The sequence below is a fragment of the Hipposideros armiger genome, unplaced genomic scaffold, assembly GCF_001890085.2.
Source record: "Hipposideros armiger isolate ML-2016 unplaced genomic scaffold, ASM189008v1 scaffold_364, whole genome shotgun sequence".
NCBI lineage: Eukaryota > Metazoa > Chordata > Mammalia > Chiroptera > Hipposideridae > Hipposideros > Hipposideros armiger.
The window spans coordinates 389,786-408,008 of record NW_017731714.1 but is presented as its reverse complement, the minus strand read 5'-3'; the positions used below and the strand labels follow the sequence as shown (position 1 = coordinate 408,008).

General features: G+C 39.3%; 1 protein-coding gene across 2 annotated transcripts in view; it reads left to right on the top strand.

The window, feature by feature from the left end:
• The first annotated feature begins 889 nt into the window (after nucleotides 1-889).
• The window catches only part of MMAA (metabolism of cobalamin associated A), a 19,640-nt gene continuing 2,306 nt past the window's right edge, over nucleotides 890-18,223 (top strand). The window contains exons 1-5 of one of the 2 annotated variants that reach the window (XM_019662042.1): nucleotides 890-923; nucleotides 8,626-9,130; nucleotides 11,273-11,395; nucleotides 14,123-14,293; nucleotides 16,724-16,809. In XM_019662042.1, the coding sequence (XP_019517587.1) occupies nucleotides 8,686-9,130; nucleotides 11,273-11,395; nucleotides 14,123-14,293; nucleotides 16,724-16,809 (825 nt within the window). In that variant the 5' untranslated portion in view covers nucleotides 890-923; nucleotides 8,626-8,685. The other variant, XM_019662041.1, reaches the window with a different exon arrangement.

Here is an 18,223-nt window from a genome sequence, read left to right as displayed (position 1 = left end):
TCTTTTCTATTCGCCATAACTTGATCCTTGTTATTTATTGTCCATTGATGCTGTCATTATTACATTACAGCAAACATTTTGGAGAATCAAGCTTTTCCTAAAAATTCTAAAACTCGTTTTACTACTTATCACATAATCTAACAGGTTTTCAAAAAATTAGTTACCATTCTCCCCCGCAGTGAGGTGGCAAATAGTAAGCATGTTCCTTTTCATCTCCATTTCAGGCGGAGAGCCTTTCCCCAGGGGTGACTTTCCGAAGGAGGTCTGCACAGGTCCGTGTTTTTGGTGCAAGTTAAGAAAGAAACATTAATCTATATGAACGGGTAGCTTTTAAAAGAAAAAACTGCGAGACCGTCAGCCATTAAAAACCACTCCAGGATTTAAAAACGAGCTATATTTCGGCTGAATGATGAGCATTTATTCCAACAGGCTGCAAACTGCTTTGCCGAGTCTGAGTCTTCTTATTTCATCAGCTTGTTCAACGTCCCTTACCTCGCCCTCTACCCGACACTTTAAAGGTTCCCGGGAACGGCAGGAGGTCTGCGTATGCTGGCCGCCGCAGGTTGCGGGGCCCCGGGCTGGACGCCGGCTCCGTCTCCCGGACATCGCGAAGCGCAAAGACCGGGAGGGGATGAACGATACCCTCGAACTGAGCAGGCGAGAGATCCCATCTAGACCTGAAGAAAAATCATAAGCCACCCTTCCCGCTTCAGTTCCCAGCACCCCTCCGCAGGTCAGCAGGCAGGTATGCTCACGCGCCCTTCCCCATACGCCAGAAACCCGCGGCCACGTCCGCCGGGACCCTGGCCACGCCCACCACCGAGGCCTACGCGCCCGACAGTGGGTGCTGCGCCTGCGCGCGGCAGAGAGAACACTTCCGGCGGAAGGGGCGGGGGCGAGGCGGCACTTCCGCGGCCTGAGCGGTGAGTACAGGATCGGGGTTGTGTGCGGCGTCCGGAGCCTGCTCTGGGGCACTGGCCTCGGGCTGCCGAGGGGCCCACCCGCCGCCGGGGGCGCCCCCTGGAGGAATTGGGGCTGGGAAAAAAAGGATATTGAATTGGGTGATATTGGGGGTGCTGGTTGTATGGACAGGCAGGCGTCGGCAAAATGGGTTCAAAGGGAAGTTTCGTTGTTTGTTTTCCCCTTAAAAAGAATTATCTGTAAAGAGTGTTTTTAAACTTGCATCATTTTGTGCAGGTTTGTGAGTTTACCGTTATGCTACAGTTAGGAGGCTCGCCCCTTGCTGCTGCCAAACCCGGCAAATGGTTAACCATAGCATGGATAGTCCAATGTAGCTACTGCCAAAGAGTGAAACTAAAACGTCTTTTATGGAGTAAAATGCAAGATATAAAAGTAGTGTTTAAACAGCATCCAGATCTGTCCAGTGTTGTGCCCGGGCATGGGCTAGCTCTCTTCCAGCAAACATACTGTATTTCTCACTAGAAAATGAAAGATAACCTAAGGCAAATGTATTTCTTATTACCTTTCTTAAGAGTTGTGCCCTAATACATATACTTTGGAAAACAAAATGAAAAACATTACTATAACTTTTCCAAGTTGTTGAAAAACAAACGTTTCCTGAAGTTCTGTGCAGATTCTTAAATCATTTTGGGGTCGTCTTGGGTGTCCAGAATATTCTTTTATGTAGTGAACATGTCACACCGTTTTGTGTTCAAAGTAATAAGAATTTTTCTTAAAAGAGCAGTTCAATTAATTTGAGGGCTGTATTCTATCAGGAGAGACAAAATAAACATGTGAAAAGTTCCATAACCATGAGAAATGGAAAGAAATGACGGTTTGAGGTATTTGAAGCTGTCTAAAGAAAAACCTGTATTTGGCATGGAAAGTGCTGGTGACTGCTTGAAACATTTGCCTCTCAGCTGATTGTTGCCATGTGGGAATGTGGGTACCTCAAACACAGATGTGATTTTTCTTCAACAGAGGCTGAAAAATCTATATTTTTATGTAATTAAAAAATTTTTTTAATGTTATTGGCAACCATTTCACTTAACACATCCTCCGTGGCCCAGGAACAGGCAGTTTGTGACTTCTGCAGATTATCACCTGGGTATTCGGAAATAATTGGAATTGAAAGAGGAAAAAAATTCCTGGGAACTGATGGTCAGGTAAGGATTTAAGAAAATGGATTTAAGCTGGGTCCGAGAGGGGAGGCTATAACAGGTGATTAAAAATCTCTGTTGGGAAAGTAAGCAGAGATAATGAGTAAACCCTCCTTAGAAGAGAAGAGGTCTGAGAAGGCAAGTGCAGTAAATGGAAGAAAACTGATTTGGGAAACCCTACAATGCCTGACTCCAGACTGAACTTTATTCTGATGGTTGTCAAACTTGAACATAAATCAGAATCATCTGGAAGGCTTATGAAAAGAAATTGCTGGCTTCCACCTCCAGAGTCTCTGATTCAGAAGGTTTGGGGTGGGGCCTGAGGATTTTCCTTTCTCATCAGTTTTCAGGTGATGCTGATGCAGCTGGATTGGGGACGGCATTTTGAAAACCAGTGTCCTAGGGTGTGGGGAACTGTTGGAGGAATTTGAGGTGGATAGTGAGGAGATCGATGACATTCACGGTTCAATATGAATTTTGCTGTGAAGTCCAAGACAGAAGACTGGGGAGGGGGGAGAGAGAAAAAAGGTTCCTTATAGTTAATTAGCACCTGCTTAATGCTAGGCCCTCTGCCAGGCTCTCTCATGAACACTATTTCATTTCATATTCACTATAACCCTAATGTGTTGATTTTAGTATTTTTTTAATGGAGAGAAGTAGAGATTGCCAAGGTTCTATAGCTAGTCTCAGAGCTCTCTACTAGTTCAGATTTGAAATAGGGTGGTAGTAGTGGAAATGAATCAAAACATTTAATGGTGATGGAATTTAGAAAACTAGAGACTTTCCAATTAGATTGAAACCTAAAAGTAGAAATTGGGAAATTGGAGTCTTAACTGGAAAAGTGGTAAAAGATAAAGTGGACAGAGAACTTGAGAATATTTCCTGCATGAATTCAGCATGTGTCCTGTACTACTATAACAATGACCTATTTTAAAGCTGCTTGTTTAAAAAGTAATTCTGCTCTACCAAAATTCCTGAAACTAATTGAAAAGGAGAAAGTAAAACCTTCTATGAGGGTGCTGGGAAGTGGAAAACAGATTAATGGCATCTGACGGCCTATCTTCAAATCAAGGGATTAGCATTGAGAAGTGGAAACACATGGTGTAACACTGCATTGACTGTATGAAGTGTGCTGTGCTAAGGACACTGACCTAATGTATTGATTTTGGAAATCCTCTATGCTTTTTCTTGCCAGAATGGTTATTGAAATTGAAAATATTCGTTGGATCAATTTCAAGACAAATATCCCAAGTCAGACTGACTGCTGCTGAGCAGATTTTTAATGAAGGAAGGCATCCATATATTGAAATCAGACTTTAAAAAGAAAGTCCTTAAAATAAATATATATTTACTGTAAAATTAGAAAAATGTATGTTTTCAAACATTGAGTAATCAGCATAATGGAGTTATTGACCCATACAAAATTATAGCATACATTCATTCATTTATTCTGTGAGCAATAAGCTATATTGTGGATACAAAGAAAACTCATAGTCTAGGCAAGAGTGACACCATAAAAAACGATCACAAAACAGTGTGATCATTACTATAATAGAGGGTTGTGATATGATGGCAAGAGATAGGACAATTGAAAGGACGTGGGAAGGAGGCCAGGGAACTTGAGTTGATTCTTGAAGGCTAAGGAGGAATTTGTGAGATGATTGAAGGAGAGAAGGGCATTCCAATGTGAAGGAATATCACAGGACAATGGCCAAGATGTATAAAAGAGTATGGCTTTCCCCAGGACCTGTGTGCAGATCAGAATAGTTACAGCAATGTGGTAAAAGTGGAGGAGGTGAATGAATTAAGTTGGAGAGATGGGTCAGAACACTCAAAAAGAGTATGAAATATTTATGTAATGACTGTCTTGGCTGGATTGTAAACTTCACGATGTTAGGAGCCATGTTGGACCCACATGCTAATGTATGCCAAGGCCTGGCTCAGTGCCTAATATACAGTAGGTTCTCACTAAATACTTGCTGAGTGAGTGAATGGCTGAATTACAGAAAAACATTTTTTTACAGACACAGCAGAGGGAACTTTTAAAATATTTTAAGCAGAGGCATAATATAGTCAGATTTAGATTTTATGAGGATACGTACTAGTATGGAAGATGAATTAATGTCATAGAGATGGCTATAGCAGATGGGGCTTTTCATTAAGGTTGTGCCCATTGGTAGGTTACAATCTACATTTAAAAAATAGAAGAAAAAACTGTATTAGAATGTGTCACATAACAGAAGTAAATAATGTTTTGTGAAACTTGTTTCATTTATATGCCTGTGTGTTGACTGATGTAAGTATATTTTTTCCTATGGTGATCAAACCTTGAAAGCCATTATCATAGAGAAATGTGGGAATGAGGTTGGGGAGGAGGGAATGGATATAAAAGATACAGTAATACCTTGGTTTGCGAGCATAATTGGTTCAGGAAACAAACTACTTATATTGGAAGATATCACTTGTTTACCACATTAAAATGTATTAGAAATGTTTGCTTGTCTTGCAAAACACTCACAAACCACGTTACTCGCAATCCGAGGTTTTACTGTACTTTGGAGGAAAACAAATATGAATCTTAAACTCTGCTGTCCACATGAACCTTGCAGGGGAGGAGGAGATGCACTTACCAGCCTATTTCAGTATTTTTGCCCACTCGATGTTTTCCTTTGTATATTAATACATTAACATCCTGGTTTATTAGGAATGGCAGTGCTTTGAGGTGTCTTGCTGAATGTTGTAAATGCTGAAAATTTTCTCTTGTATTTTGGTAGTGCTCAGCTTAAAATCAGGATGAAACCATACTCCCTCCCAGGAATCATTAAAATTCATTGAAACAGTTCGATTTGATTATTGGCCAAATTCTTTGATTTCTTCCCATAAGAAAGCAGAAAAAGATGCTTAGTTACACGAACAAGTGGGAAGTCCTTCTTCTCCCTACCTGCATGATTTTGCCACTCCAGTAGACTGAGACTGTTGTGCCTGTGAGATAGATATATATAGAAAATTGCTCATACAAGGCTGAGTTACACTAGCTTTTAAAAAAATTTAGACTTATTTAAAATCTGGTTAGTTAAATTAATTGCTTTAAATATGTTATGCTTTTTGTTATCAGGTGTGAATTATTCTCTGTGGAGCAAAAAACATTAAAAAATTTTAAGAACTTGGTCTGTTCTGTCACCTAATACATTATTGGTATCTTCTACTGATAAGATTTGCACAGAAAATGTAAACTAATCTTTCATTTTGACCTAAGCAAAAAAAAAAAAAAAAGGAAGAAAAAGATAAAGAAATGAAGATAAACAGCTTGCCATCACCTTTCCATATTCAAATGTAAAGGGTTATTTGATGTTCTCTTGATGTGACATGACACTGCTCCTCTTTTTATGTAATAATATACAGTTGACAGCATACATATCTGGATTTATGAAATCCATAGTTTTTCCCGAGCTCTGCTGCTGGTTGCGAGACCTTGACCAATCAGTGTAACATTCCTGAGCCTCACCTGTAAAATAGAATCTCACCTTTGTTGTAAATCTTAGCTGAGGAAACGCATGCACAATATCTCACATATCATAAACGTTAATAATGGCTAGCAGCTGCTGCTCTGCCATTCAGATGGTCCACATCTGAATTGGGGGCACCAAGAAAATCAGCCCCCAGGGAGAGAGTTAAAGATGTAAAAACTTAGAATTATGTACATCTAGATAACTTCGTGGTTTTGCAAAAGAATGGCGTAAAATGGTATTATCCTTTTCCTGGCTCTTTCTTTTCTCTTAAGAACCTTTTAAGATTTGTATTGTCATCAAAGGGCAGAGAACAGAATCCCAAATTGATGAACCCTGCAGTATAAACCATAAACTTGTCAGATAGTTGACATGGATTTTTGAGAAAGAGTGCAATTGTAAGAAATCACTATTTTAAATGTTAGAGCAATCTATATATATATTTACTAGATGATTTTATTCATCTCATTTATTTAGGGAATGTTGCTTGCATTATTATAAGGGGACATATTTTCATTTAGTAATGCTCCTGTTACTGGGTTTTGATTCCTTACAAGCTTATCTTTCTGTTTGGAAGATTAGTTGGATGTCTAAGTTACCTCGATTCAAACAGGGAACTTAGAAGGTGGAATGTTTTTAGTAAAGATTCTCAGGTCACACAGGTTAAGATTATTACTCAGACTTTATAGTATATTAGGTCAACATAAAGTAGATAGAATACCCACTCATGAGCCTTAAAGCAAACATGATTAACAGGTTACCATGCGCCAAGCATAGATTCTGAGGAAATCAAGAATAAGATGCTGTCTTTTCTCTGGGAGGATTGTCACCTGTGATGAGGAATGAGAATTAGTTGGGAGAGGGCTATAAAAAGATAAATTAGAACATAAGAGGACAAATACTACTCTACCTGAGCTATAAATAAAAGGCTGTGGAGCGTTGAAGATAGAATCATTTGATTGCCTGGGAAAGGTGGGGGAAGATGTGTCTTAGAAGAGGGGATATTTGAACTGAGTAGGAGTTTGTCAGGCAGAAAAGTGGGAGATATGCATTGCGGACACCTAATTTTTATTATAGCATACAGATGTTTTTTTTAAAAAAAATCTACCATGCTTAAAAATGGCCACTAGCTCATGTACATCACATTATTTCAGAGTACTATTGAACTTCAAATCTTACTACAATGATTCTGATAGAATCTCTGTGCATAGAAGCATGGCTAAAACACTATTATCACTGTTTTCACCTTGCACATAATTCTTTATACTAGGTTTTTGGGTATATATGCTAATTTTATGTCTAATTTAGAAATATACATTGAATATCGATGGTCACAATAACTGGCTAAATTAATGACTCATCAAGCTTGATTCTCATACTATGAAGAAATCTAAATGCATAAGGAAGCGAGTTACAGGGGATGGCAAGATAAAAATTAAATCATGAATAGTTATTAGATATTTCTCATTAAAATTATAAAAATTCTAAATTTTATCTTAGACATTTTGGGTTTTGTTTTTTTTTTTACCATAGCGGCTGTGTTTTGTTTGTTTTAAATGTCATTTTGAGTCTTTGTTTGAAGGATGGTAGTAGATGTTTTTAAATTGGTTTTTAGAAACATTTTTACACATTTTTATGCATTATCCTTTTAGAATAAGACTAATTGTACAAACAGAAGTAATAACTTTCCCCTTCCACTCAAAACAGAAAAATGATGAGCAGTTTTGGTTCTAATAAAAAAATGTTATTTCTTTTTCCTAATGTTATTTAGCTAAAAATTAATTTTGTGCTGATTGGCCACTGAAATACAGTTTAGAGAGGTACTTTGGAGCAATAATTTATTTGAGGTACCAAAATTTTCAAGTAATCATAAACCCAAATTTGGTAGTTTATATGTATCATTTGTCTTTAAATATTAGTTTGCCGCTGGAAGCTAGGTCAATGGCCTAATTTTTACTAAAGTTTTACAAATTGTTATAATAATAAAAGCCAGTGCTTATTGAGCTGTTACTCTGTGCTAGACACTGTTCCAAGCTTTTTACATGAATGAACTCATTTTGTTCTCACAGCCATCCTATTCTCTCACCTATTCTCTCAACTCTAGAGGAAGCTGAGGCACAGTGGTTCAGTAATTTGCTCAAGGTCGTTAGAGCTTAAGTGGCAAAGACTCACAGTGACCATGGCTCATAACCTCTGTACTTTCCTGACTCTCGGCATATTGAGTCAGCTTTCATTGTCTAATACAGTTTGAAGTGGAGAATATCAGTAAATCCAAGTAAAGGATCCTCATCTAATTCCATAGTGGTTCAAACTTTAGTGTGCTTACCTGCAGAGATTCTGACTCGTGGGGCTGAGAACATGCATTTTTAATAATAAGCACCCAGACAGTTCTGACTATACTGGGAAATACACTGAACTGGTTAGTATACTGTCCTCAGAGTTCATTTCACGTGAAGGCTTGTTGTTTGTGTGCTTATGTTAGGCCATTCTTTGCATATATCTGTGTTCCAGGGTAAGCCTTGAATAAATACTGTATCTAAACTTAGGCCTCAAGTGCCTGCACTACTAATCACATTTCTTGTGTAAAGAATGAATAAAAGGCCAGCACCAGAGGGATTCCTTTTTTAACCTTTCAAATGAGCTTCAGAATAGCGTATGTTTGATCTGAGAAAATTGTTAAGATGAATGTAAAGTCCTTAGAAAATAAGCATGACATAAAATTTCTACCCTAATGAGTTTTTTGGTGTGTATTTGTTTAGAAGAAAATTTGAATGTATGTTGCCTTTCACAGTAGAGCAACAGTTCCATGACGTGGGTTACTCTTAATATTAACCATAGGCAGAAGGGGTCTTGGTAAGAAACTTTCACCCATTTGTCCTACCAAGAACCCTGATTATGTGTGTTTTAGAATATAGGGAAAACACAAAAGCTTGTAGTTTCACTACTTCAGTATCTTAGTTGTATATTGAACTGGCAAAATATGTTTTTCTTTCTTTTAGAGAATCACAAATCACATTGAGCCAAAAAAGCTTCCATTGTTTCCTTCAGCTACAAACAAAATGAATGTTCCCGTGCTGCTACAACATCATCACCAGCATTTCCTAAAACGCCTTTTGAGAACACCTTTCCGATGTTACCACTTCATCTTTCACTCAAGTACTCACCTCAGATCAGGAAGCCCATGTGCTCAGCCATTTGATTCTCTTAGACTCCATTGTGCAAAGTGGATGCTGCTGTCAAACGGTTTAAAAAGAAAATTATGCGTACAAACAACCTTAAAGGAACACACAGAAAGACTTTCTGATAAAGAACAAAGATTTGTGGATAAACTTTATACTGGTTTAATTCAAGGACAAAGGGCCCACTTAGCGGAGGCCATAACACTTATAGAATCAACTCACAGCAGGAAAAAAGAGTTAGCCCAGGTGCTTCTTCAGAAAGTCTTGATGTACCACAAAGAACAAGAACAGTCAAATAAAGGAAAGCCAAGAGCATTTCGAGTGGGTCAGTCTTTTTTTTTTTTTTTCAGTCCAGTAAATATTTTTCTAAATTCTCTTCTTTTAAAAAAATCTAAATAGTTTGCATTCTATTTTTTTTTTCTTGTCAGAACTTGAGATGAATTTTAAATGCTTTTTGTTTGCAAATATTAGTCTTGCTATGTTGGAAAAAAAATGCCATGGCCATTTGAACCAAGGCTCTGTATTTTAAAGAAAAATGTAAGATTTCTGTTGGGAAGAATCTTGCTATGGCTCCCAGAATAAAGATATGAATAGGGAGTAACTGTTAACCAGCTTACCCCTTCCTCTCAGTAGTCCTTCTGCTTACTAGCCTAAAGTGAATTCCCTGTTTTGGTGCTTTTATCAGCTGTCATTATTCGTCTCACATTTCAAAATTCTATTACTTGGGTGTTTCATTAGTCTTTCTACAGGCAAGTATCACTTCTTTCAGATACTTTTTGTTAGAGTTTCTGGGAGTGATCTCAATACCAAAATGTATTTTAAAGAGACCATATTTATTTTCTGTCACATATTAGATGTTCATTTAATTTCTTGAGCAATTGACTTGTTTCTGTAATTGCAAATAAGCTTGCTATATTTTTGAAATTGTGCATTTTAAAATAATTTAGATATGTTTGACCATCAGGAAATACGCAGGTCAGTTTTGGGTAGCACGAGAGCTTTTTGTGATGGCGAATTAGGTGATTCCAGCCAACCCTCTTATTAAAGACAACTTGAAATGGCGGGCGAGGCGCAGAAACTTTGTGGGGGATGAGTAAATACACTTAAAAACGGACTGGCATTCCATTAGACTTTTATGTCTCAGTTTATTGGCGACATGGGGACAAAAACCTCTTCATTTTTAGAGTAACAGGTATAAATGCTTTAAAGATAATTTCAAAAAGAGCTCACCAACTGTGGTTTTTCACGCATCTTATTCTGCCCTCATGGAGGGCGCCCTCATTTTGAGAGGAATACATAATCTTTATGTATTGTAGACAAACAAAACAGCAAACTCCCAAAGAGAAATTTCAGTTATGACAGAGTGTTTACCTGTTAGGCTTTAGAGATTCTTAGAAGAAAAAATGTCCCAGAAATATCTGGAGTTAAGTGGCAACACACACAACTAGCAACTCACAGTTTTGCAGTGTTGTTGTTCTGGTTCTTCCATTTTATTAGGACTTACAAACCTATGTCTTTATTGCAGTTATTTTGTCACTATTATAAATAAAAGCAAAAAGTGTTTACTCAACACCATAAAGATGTTTAAGACTGAGACATGCTCTGAAAATTATGGGAAGGCACCAAGCATACTATATGCCATGCATACTTTTGAATATAGTTACAATTAAATGCTTATGTTTTATATACTTTATTGAACATACACTTGTGTATCTCTTACTTTATGCCATGAGCTGTTCTAAATTTATTGCCAGTATTACCTCATTTAATCCTTACAACAATGTGAAGAGATAGGTGCCATTATATCCATTTGCAGAGTGTACTGAGGTACAGAATGGTTAAGGAACTTACCCAAGATTACACAGCTCATAAGAGGCAGAACTAGAAATAGAACTGACCAATTGGCTCCAGAGTTTGTGCTCTTACCTGCCGTTTTCTACTAGCTCTCCAAGTAGGGGAACTTCCTGCTTTTCTTAAGACAAATTATGTATTCTTTGAGTTATGGGTGAGATGAAAAATTTATCTTTTATAAATAGAAAACTTAATCACTGGCAATTTCTAGAGTCATAAGTTGATTTTTCAATGGGAAGATAAAGTACAAAATTGGGATGGGTGGGATCATTACTGATCATGATGAGAGGTGGGCAGATGTAGAAATTCAGCACATTGATAGCATAGGTAATGAAGTCTGCCCCAAAAGGTCCACATTGTAGTAAAAAGACAGATTTTTACAAGTGAATTTGGTGAACATATGGAACTCGGAATTATTTCCTTCCTGTATCCCTATTACTCAGGAACTAGATAAATCAGTGGATTTTTCATTTACTCTTTTAGGAAATGTTAAAACACATTAAAGACAGTTTTAATAAATTAGAAGGAACAGAAGGTAGTCTAATACTTTAATAGAGCTCATCATAGTGCTGATTTCATTTATTTCATTAAATTAGAAGATCTCTTTTCACTATAGGATTGTCTGGGCCCCCGGGTGCTGGAAAATCAACCTTTATAGAATATTTTGGGAAAATGCTTACTGAGAGAGGGCACAAATTATCTGTGCTGGCTGTGGACCCGTCTTCTTGTACTAGTGGTGGTGAGTATTGCTGATTCTTTTTAAATCGCAGAGTTAGGGCTCGTGGGGTTTTCTGTTACAATTTAGCGGGAATTTGCGTAGTCAGGTGACTTCTAACCTCTAGCTGAGTTTGGTCACAGTGAAGGGAGTTCCGGTGGACCAGTGGAGGCTGAGGGGAGGTAGTTTCGGACACTGGGCTCTACAGACAAGGTTAGCCCAGGAGTAGCCTTGGTACTTAGAGAACTGGGAAAACACTGCCAGAAGTTGAAGATAATCAAAAGCGAATTTCAGCCCTTTGTCTATTGAGGCCTGAAGTTAGGCCCCTCTTCCCTCCTGTCGTTTTTTCCTGGCTACATCATCCCCTGCACAATTCAGAAAATGGGTCCTTACTCATTCATTATTATCCTCTTAATGTTGTAACATCTCTTAAGCTTAAAAGAAAAACAAACCTATTGCTCTTTATAACTTGTCACCTGTTTATATTACATGTTCAGCCCAACAGAAAGCTCTTAGAGGGCCCGTGTAATACACAACTGCTCCCCTGCAGCACTTAGCGAAGCACGTTGCATACAGTGCTCAGCAATTACTTACTGATTGGAGGTCATGCCGTCACTCAAAGTTAATTTGCAGCTCATCAGAAATATAATGAATAAATGTAGTTCCCCAAAGGATCATTTAAGGAAAACATAAAGCATACCATATAAATACTCAGGAAAGGTTTCTTCTCTTACCCTTCTTTATGATTTAAGCTTCTCACATTACAGTTCTTCATTTAACAAGTGTTTCAGTGCCTACTATAGGTGAGGCATTGTGCAAGGAAGGGACTGCATTGTCTAACGGTAAATAAGACCTTTTGGTCTGATGGCGCTTTATATCACATGAGGGAAACACAGGCCATTACAATGTAATGTGTGTTGTGAAGGGCAAAATACAGAGTGCTTTGTGGAAGTGTTTGGTTTGTATGCTGTGGGTTTTAAGGACCTTAGGATAATAGAAAGGTAGACAAGAATTCCTGTTACCACCCATTGAGAAATTTAGCTGAGAACATTCACAACTTTTGATTCACTATAATAAAAAGGTTAACTGCAAAATACAATTTATATTCCCAAGGTTAAAGATTAAATTCATATCAATATATTATTTACAATGTAAGAACTTTGTTAAAGGTACGTACCTGAACAAAGAGTTTTTTTATAGTGGCCCTCATTTTCATATAGGTGAGAAGGCCTTTCCCCCCCACTTTCATAATATTCTAGAATACTTGCAACAGCAAAAGAAAATAGTAGCTTAAGATAATACTAGCGGAAACGTTGGCTTAAGATAGATTAAAGTTGCTTAGCTATGTGGTTCCTGATCTTTCTCAAACCAAAAATGAGGGTCTCTTTCCCAGGTAAAAATATATAGAGACTTTGAAAGAAAAAATACACAAAGATAAACAGGACAATGTAAGTGTAGATTTCTACCTTATCGCAACAGTATATCCATTTGAAAAATAACATTACATTAAAGTTTGAGAAGCATTAGTTTTTGGCCCATAATCAATCCTCCTTGTGCTTTGTATTCCCAGACCCCCTGCAGTACCTGTGAGACCTCCCTAGGGTCTGCATCCAACAGTTTTGGATTCATTGGCAAAAACAATTATATGGGAGAGTAATTTCATAATGTCTAGTTCAGTGTGTTCGGATATATAGGAGAATAAAGTATAGTTTTGGCAGATTGTTGACTTACACAGAGGTGATTTCATGCAGAAAATTACTTTAGAAAAAATTTTATGTGCAGTAAATAACAGTTGAGATATGTGGTAGGTCTGAGCTCTAGAATTAGAACCTATGAGAACTCTGAACTGGAATCAAAAGGGAAAAGATCATATCTTGAAGGAACTTTTGAATGTTTAGTATCAATTTTATGTGGAAAAGTTAGTTCTTAGGCAGAGTGACTATTAACATTTAGGTTGGAACAGCACTACACTTTCAAATGTTAGTAAATGGCTAAAGAAAGAAGTTAAAGGTAATTTCAGTAGTTCCAGGGCTTTCAGTTTTTTAGAATTTGCAAGTATTGATGTTTGTCAAAATACTGCAGTAAAGCCTGAAACATCACCAGTTCTGTTCCATTGGTATTAATTTAATTGCCTACTGTGAACAATCATTTAGAATGTGAGACGTGGTCCTTTAGGCAAGGAACTGATGTTAAAGCAGGGCTTCTTGACCTTGGTACTAAGGACATTCTTTGTTGTGGCATCTGTCCACGTTGAAGCATTATCCGTGGCCTCCACCCGCCAGATGCCAGTAGCCTCCTATGCCACTAGTTGTGACAAGTGAAAATATCTCGAGATATTGCTAGATTTCCTCCGGGAGCAAAATCATTCCCAGTTAAGAGCCATAAACACAGTAATGTTAACGTCACAGTAAAAAAACCACCTTAGCTGCGATGGAAGATTGGTTCGGGACTAATAGAAGCCAAAGTTAGACAGGCCACGTAGGGCTCCATGCTGAGGGCCTTCAGCACTAGGCTGAAGAATCTAGATATGAACCTCTAGTCAGTGGGAAGACGTTACAGGTTTCGAGGGGCTTGAAATGTTAAAAAGATTAATTTGTCATTATATACTGTGTGGGGGGAAGGTTTGATAATATGAAAAACAATTTGAGATTTTTGGGACAAATGTCATAAAGCACGTTACCTAGGAATTGGCTGATTGAGAATTGGCCCTTATAGGTGTTTTCATGATGACAAAATGTAACTGTGTTTTAGGATCATTGTTGGGTGATAAAACCCGAATGACTGAGTTATCAAGAGATATGAATGCATACATCAGGCCATCTCCTACTAGAGGCACTTTAGGAGGTGTGACAAGAACCACAAATGAAGCTATTCTGTTGTGTGAAGGAGGGGGATATGACATCATTCTTATTGAAACCGTAGGTGAGTGTGATTTTCTACTTCATAACAGTCAAATACTGTTCTAAAGGACTCTACATAAAAATGAGTGACAGCTAATTTCATTTTGTTCATTCAGCAGATATTTACTAAAGGTGTAATTCAAGATATCTCAGGTTCTATAGATATGAACATGTATATAGATATGAGCATCTATAATCTTACCCTTAAAGGAAAGAAAAATAAGCCATGTATCTGGATAACTGTTGTACACGGTGGTATGGTATAAGTGCCAGAGGAGAACTGTAAGCACCAGGATGACCTATGGAAACAGTACTTGAAGAAAACACCTGTTTTGTTTAAGCACCTTACATATGTCTACAGTATTTGCTAAGAACGTTAATGTAATTGGGTGCCTCTCAAATACACGGCCATGTTTTATTTCATCTTTATATCCCTAGCACATAATTATACATGATGAAAGTACTGAAATGGAAGCCCCCAAAGTTCACATTTTTTGTGGACAGTCTAGTATATTACTGTGTGATAAATGTTTGTGACACCTGACTCAGATTTGGGGATCAGGGAAGACTTCTGGGAAGAGGTGACAGTTAGACTCAGTTTTGAAGGAAGAATTGGAACTACATAAAGTGCGGGCTCAAGGGCATTTGCAGACACAGGTGAGTGAGAGAACGTGGCCAACTCAGAGAACTGCGGTTTGCTCAGGATTCGCAGAGAGTGTGAAGGCAGGTTACAGTAAAGAGAGGGGGCTAAAGACTAGAAGCTCTGCCATCTAAGGGTGGATGGAGGAAAGGTCGCCTGAGCGGCAGCAGGGGAATCCAGGGAGAAGCGGACCATAAAAACCAAGCGTGTCACCTAGAAGTTGCATTTGGCTGCTTGTCCCAGAGACTCAAAACTGGGACTCAGATGAGAAGGTTTGCTTTTTTGTAAATAAAAGAAGGCAGCCCCAAGCAGGTGTGGTGGTCCTACCATGCCCTCAGTGTCCCAGGCTTCTCTCTCTGCTTTCCGTTCTTAGCACTTCATTTCCGTCTTCAAGGTTGCTCATGGTTAAAAGATGGCTGATGAGGCTCTGTCACATCTGTGTTCCAGGTAGAAGGAAGGGAGAAGGGGCAGGCAGAAGAGGTGTACCTCCTGGCTCTTTAAAGAAAAAAATCTTTCCTGGATCCCCCATCTAATGATTTGCTTTCACTCATTAATCATCTCTAGCTGAAAGGGGTGAATGTGGTCTCTCACCTGGTACCTTGATGCTCCCAGTAATACTGGGGTAAGGAAATAGGGAAGAAGAAATATCCACTGGGCAGCTAGAAGTCTGCCACACCAAGGAAGGAGAGAGTTTTGAGAGGAGGCTTAGTGGGGCGGGGAATGTGAAAATCAGGTTTCAGTGGACTGAGATTAATTAAGGGAAGTAAGCAGTCAAATGACAGTGAGCATATATTGCTTTTATCTGTTGGGTTGTCAGAAAACTACCATGCATTTTTGCAGCAAAAAACGTAGAAAAAATACGTTATTACTTTTCCAACAACCCAATAGAAACTTAGCAATACAGAGAAAGTGAGAAATCTGGTGATGACTGGAGGAGACTGTGAGTGTTTGTCTTATTCTTTTCTTGTTTGGTTTTCAGGTGAGAAAGACTGGAGTTCAATTTGTGTGATGTGCTGAGGGACAGGAGCCTGTAGACGAAGGCGAGGTTAGAGAGAAGGCAGCGCGAGGGCCCAGAGGTGCGAAGGAAAGCGGGCGATCTTCAGCCCCCGGGTCTGGACAGGAGGCAGCAAGGCCGAGCTTGTACTCAGATCTGCGTATTTGTGGCGGGCCGGGGGAGCTGAGGAAGTTCTTGCCTGTGTTTCGCTGAAGTCATCCTCATGTGGGGAGGTCACGGACAGTGAGTGTTGTAACAGCTGCTGTGAGCAATGGGAAGGAAGCTGACAGGCCACGTAGGGCATGGCTTTTGCTGGGCCGTGAGGAATGTGCAGCAGACGCTGGAGCCCATGACCCTGTAGGGTCACTTAGAGCCACACAGTTGAGCGATTTCTCCAGCAGGATATAGAGGCTGGAACACAGTTGGATTGATCCATGGGTGGGGGTTTGCAGAGCTGACTTAGAAGGATGAGAAGGCAAGAGAGCTGAAAGTATTGATAGGCGTGGTCTGAGATTAGAATTGCGGTGTTCAAATTGCTCACTGATAACGGGAAAGCCAAGAAAGAGCTACCGGAGTGGGGAGAGGATGGAGGCCTTGAGGGTCTCCATTCAACCAAAGACCAAGACCGCTGGGAAGATGGGAGGGAGTGAGATGGGAATGTGGGAAGGTAAACCCTATGAAGTGGGGTGTTTAAAGTGGGATCCGGTTGAGTGTGTGATTGTATGAGTGAAGGCAGCGCAGTGGAAATGATGGTCAGTGTAATTGAGGCTCACGTTACTCTGAATATTTTAGTATATAGTTGTGATTTAAAATTCCAGGTGTGGGCCAATCGGAGTTTGCTGTTGCTGATATGGTTGACATGTTTGTTTTACTACTGCCACCAGCAGGAGGAGATGAATTGCAGGTAATTGTTTTGACTCCCCCCTATTCTCCTCCCCCCAGAACACAAAGTATACATCTCTGAAAGTACAAGTTTCCAGTGTTTTTGTAAATCAACTTGATATTAGAGTCAGGAAAGAAATATCATCCACACTTGGTTATATTTTTTCCCAGCTTGTAGTAATAGAATTTATGACCTTGAGGTAATCATACAACTTAAAAAACATTTTTCCACCTGTAACATGAGAGTGATGGAATACATGGACAGCTCCAGTCAAAAGAGACCACTGTCACGTGGGTGTTTGTAGTGTAGTTAGTTCAAAAGTTGCTCATAAGATATGGTTCTAACTGGGGTCCCACTATCATAGTTTATATATTGTAAAATAGGATTCATACTTTCCTCCTGCAATGCAGTTCTGGCATTGACTACCTGGTGGTAACAGCCTCCACAGGTTGAGGGCACTCACTGCTCTTCACAAGACTGCCCTCACTCTGCGCCACCCACGGCTCAGCCCAATTGGCTGCAAATGTGGAACCCACTACCCCTCAGGTTTGGTAATTCACTAGAATGACTCACAGAACTTAGCAAAGCACTGTATTATAGTACAGTTGTATTACAAATAATACAGATCAGGACCAGCCAAATAAAGAGACACAGGGAGAGGCCTGGAAAGGTCCCAAACTAGAAGCTTCTCTGTCCTCAGGGCACAGTTCCCTCCTGGCACGTTGATGTGTGTCACTAACCAGGGAGTTCACTGAGTTTCAGTGGTCAGAGTTCTTATAAGGATTTCTTTATATGGGCCTGATTGACTGAATCATTGACCACGTGATTGAACTTAGTCCCTCCCAGACCCTCCCCTCCCCAGAGGTCAGACTGATCTCACAGGACTCAAGGACCCAACCCTCTAATCACATGGTTGGTCTTTCTGGTGTGGTCAGCCCCCATTGGAGGGTTCTCCTTGCATTAACTCAGGTCCTGTCCCAGGCACTCCTGGTGAATAACAAAGACACTCCTGTCACTGGGGAAATTCCAAGGACTTAGAGGTTACTTCCCAGGAACCTTGGACAAAGACCAGAAAAATTCTTTATTATACAATACCTCCCTTTCAATTGTATAACTCAAGCAATAGTGATGCTGCAATTTAGAAACATTAACTATTAGAATTTAATCATTGAAAGTTATGTTTAAAAATATGTGAAGAAAATTTTAATCCTAGATGGAAAAATGTGCATTTTTCCAAATAATGTTTGGCCTTAGGATTTCTAATGTTTTTTTTTTAAAGATTTTTTTATTGGGGAATTGGGGGAAGGGGAACAGACAAGTTGCTGTCGTTTTTTGTTCTTCAATCTAGTTGTGGAGGACGTTGCTTCAATGGCCCAAGTTGGCACCATCATTGCGCTCTTCCCGGGCGAGGCAGATCAGTCGCCGGCTTCTGGAC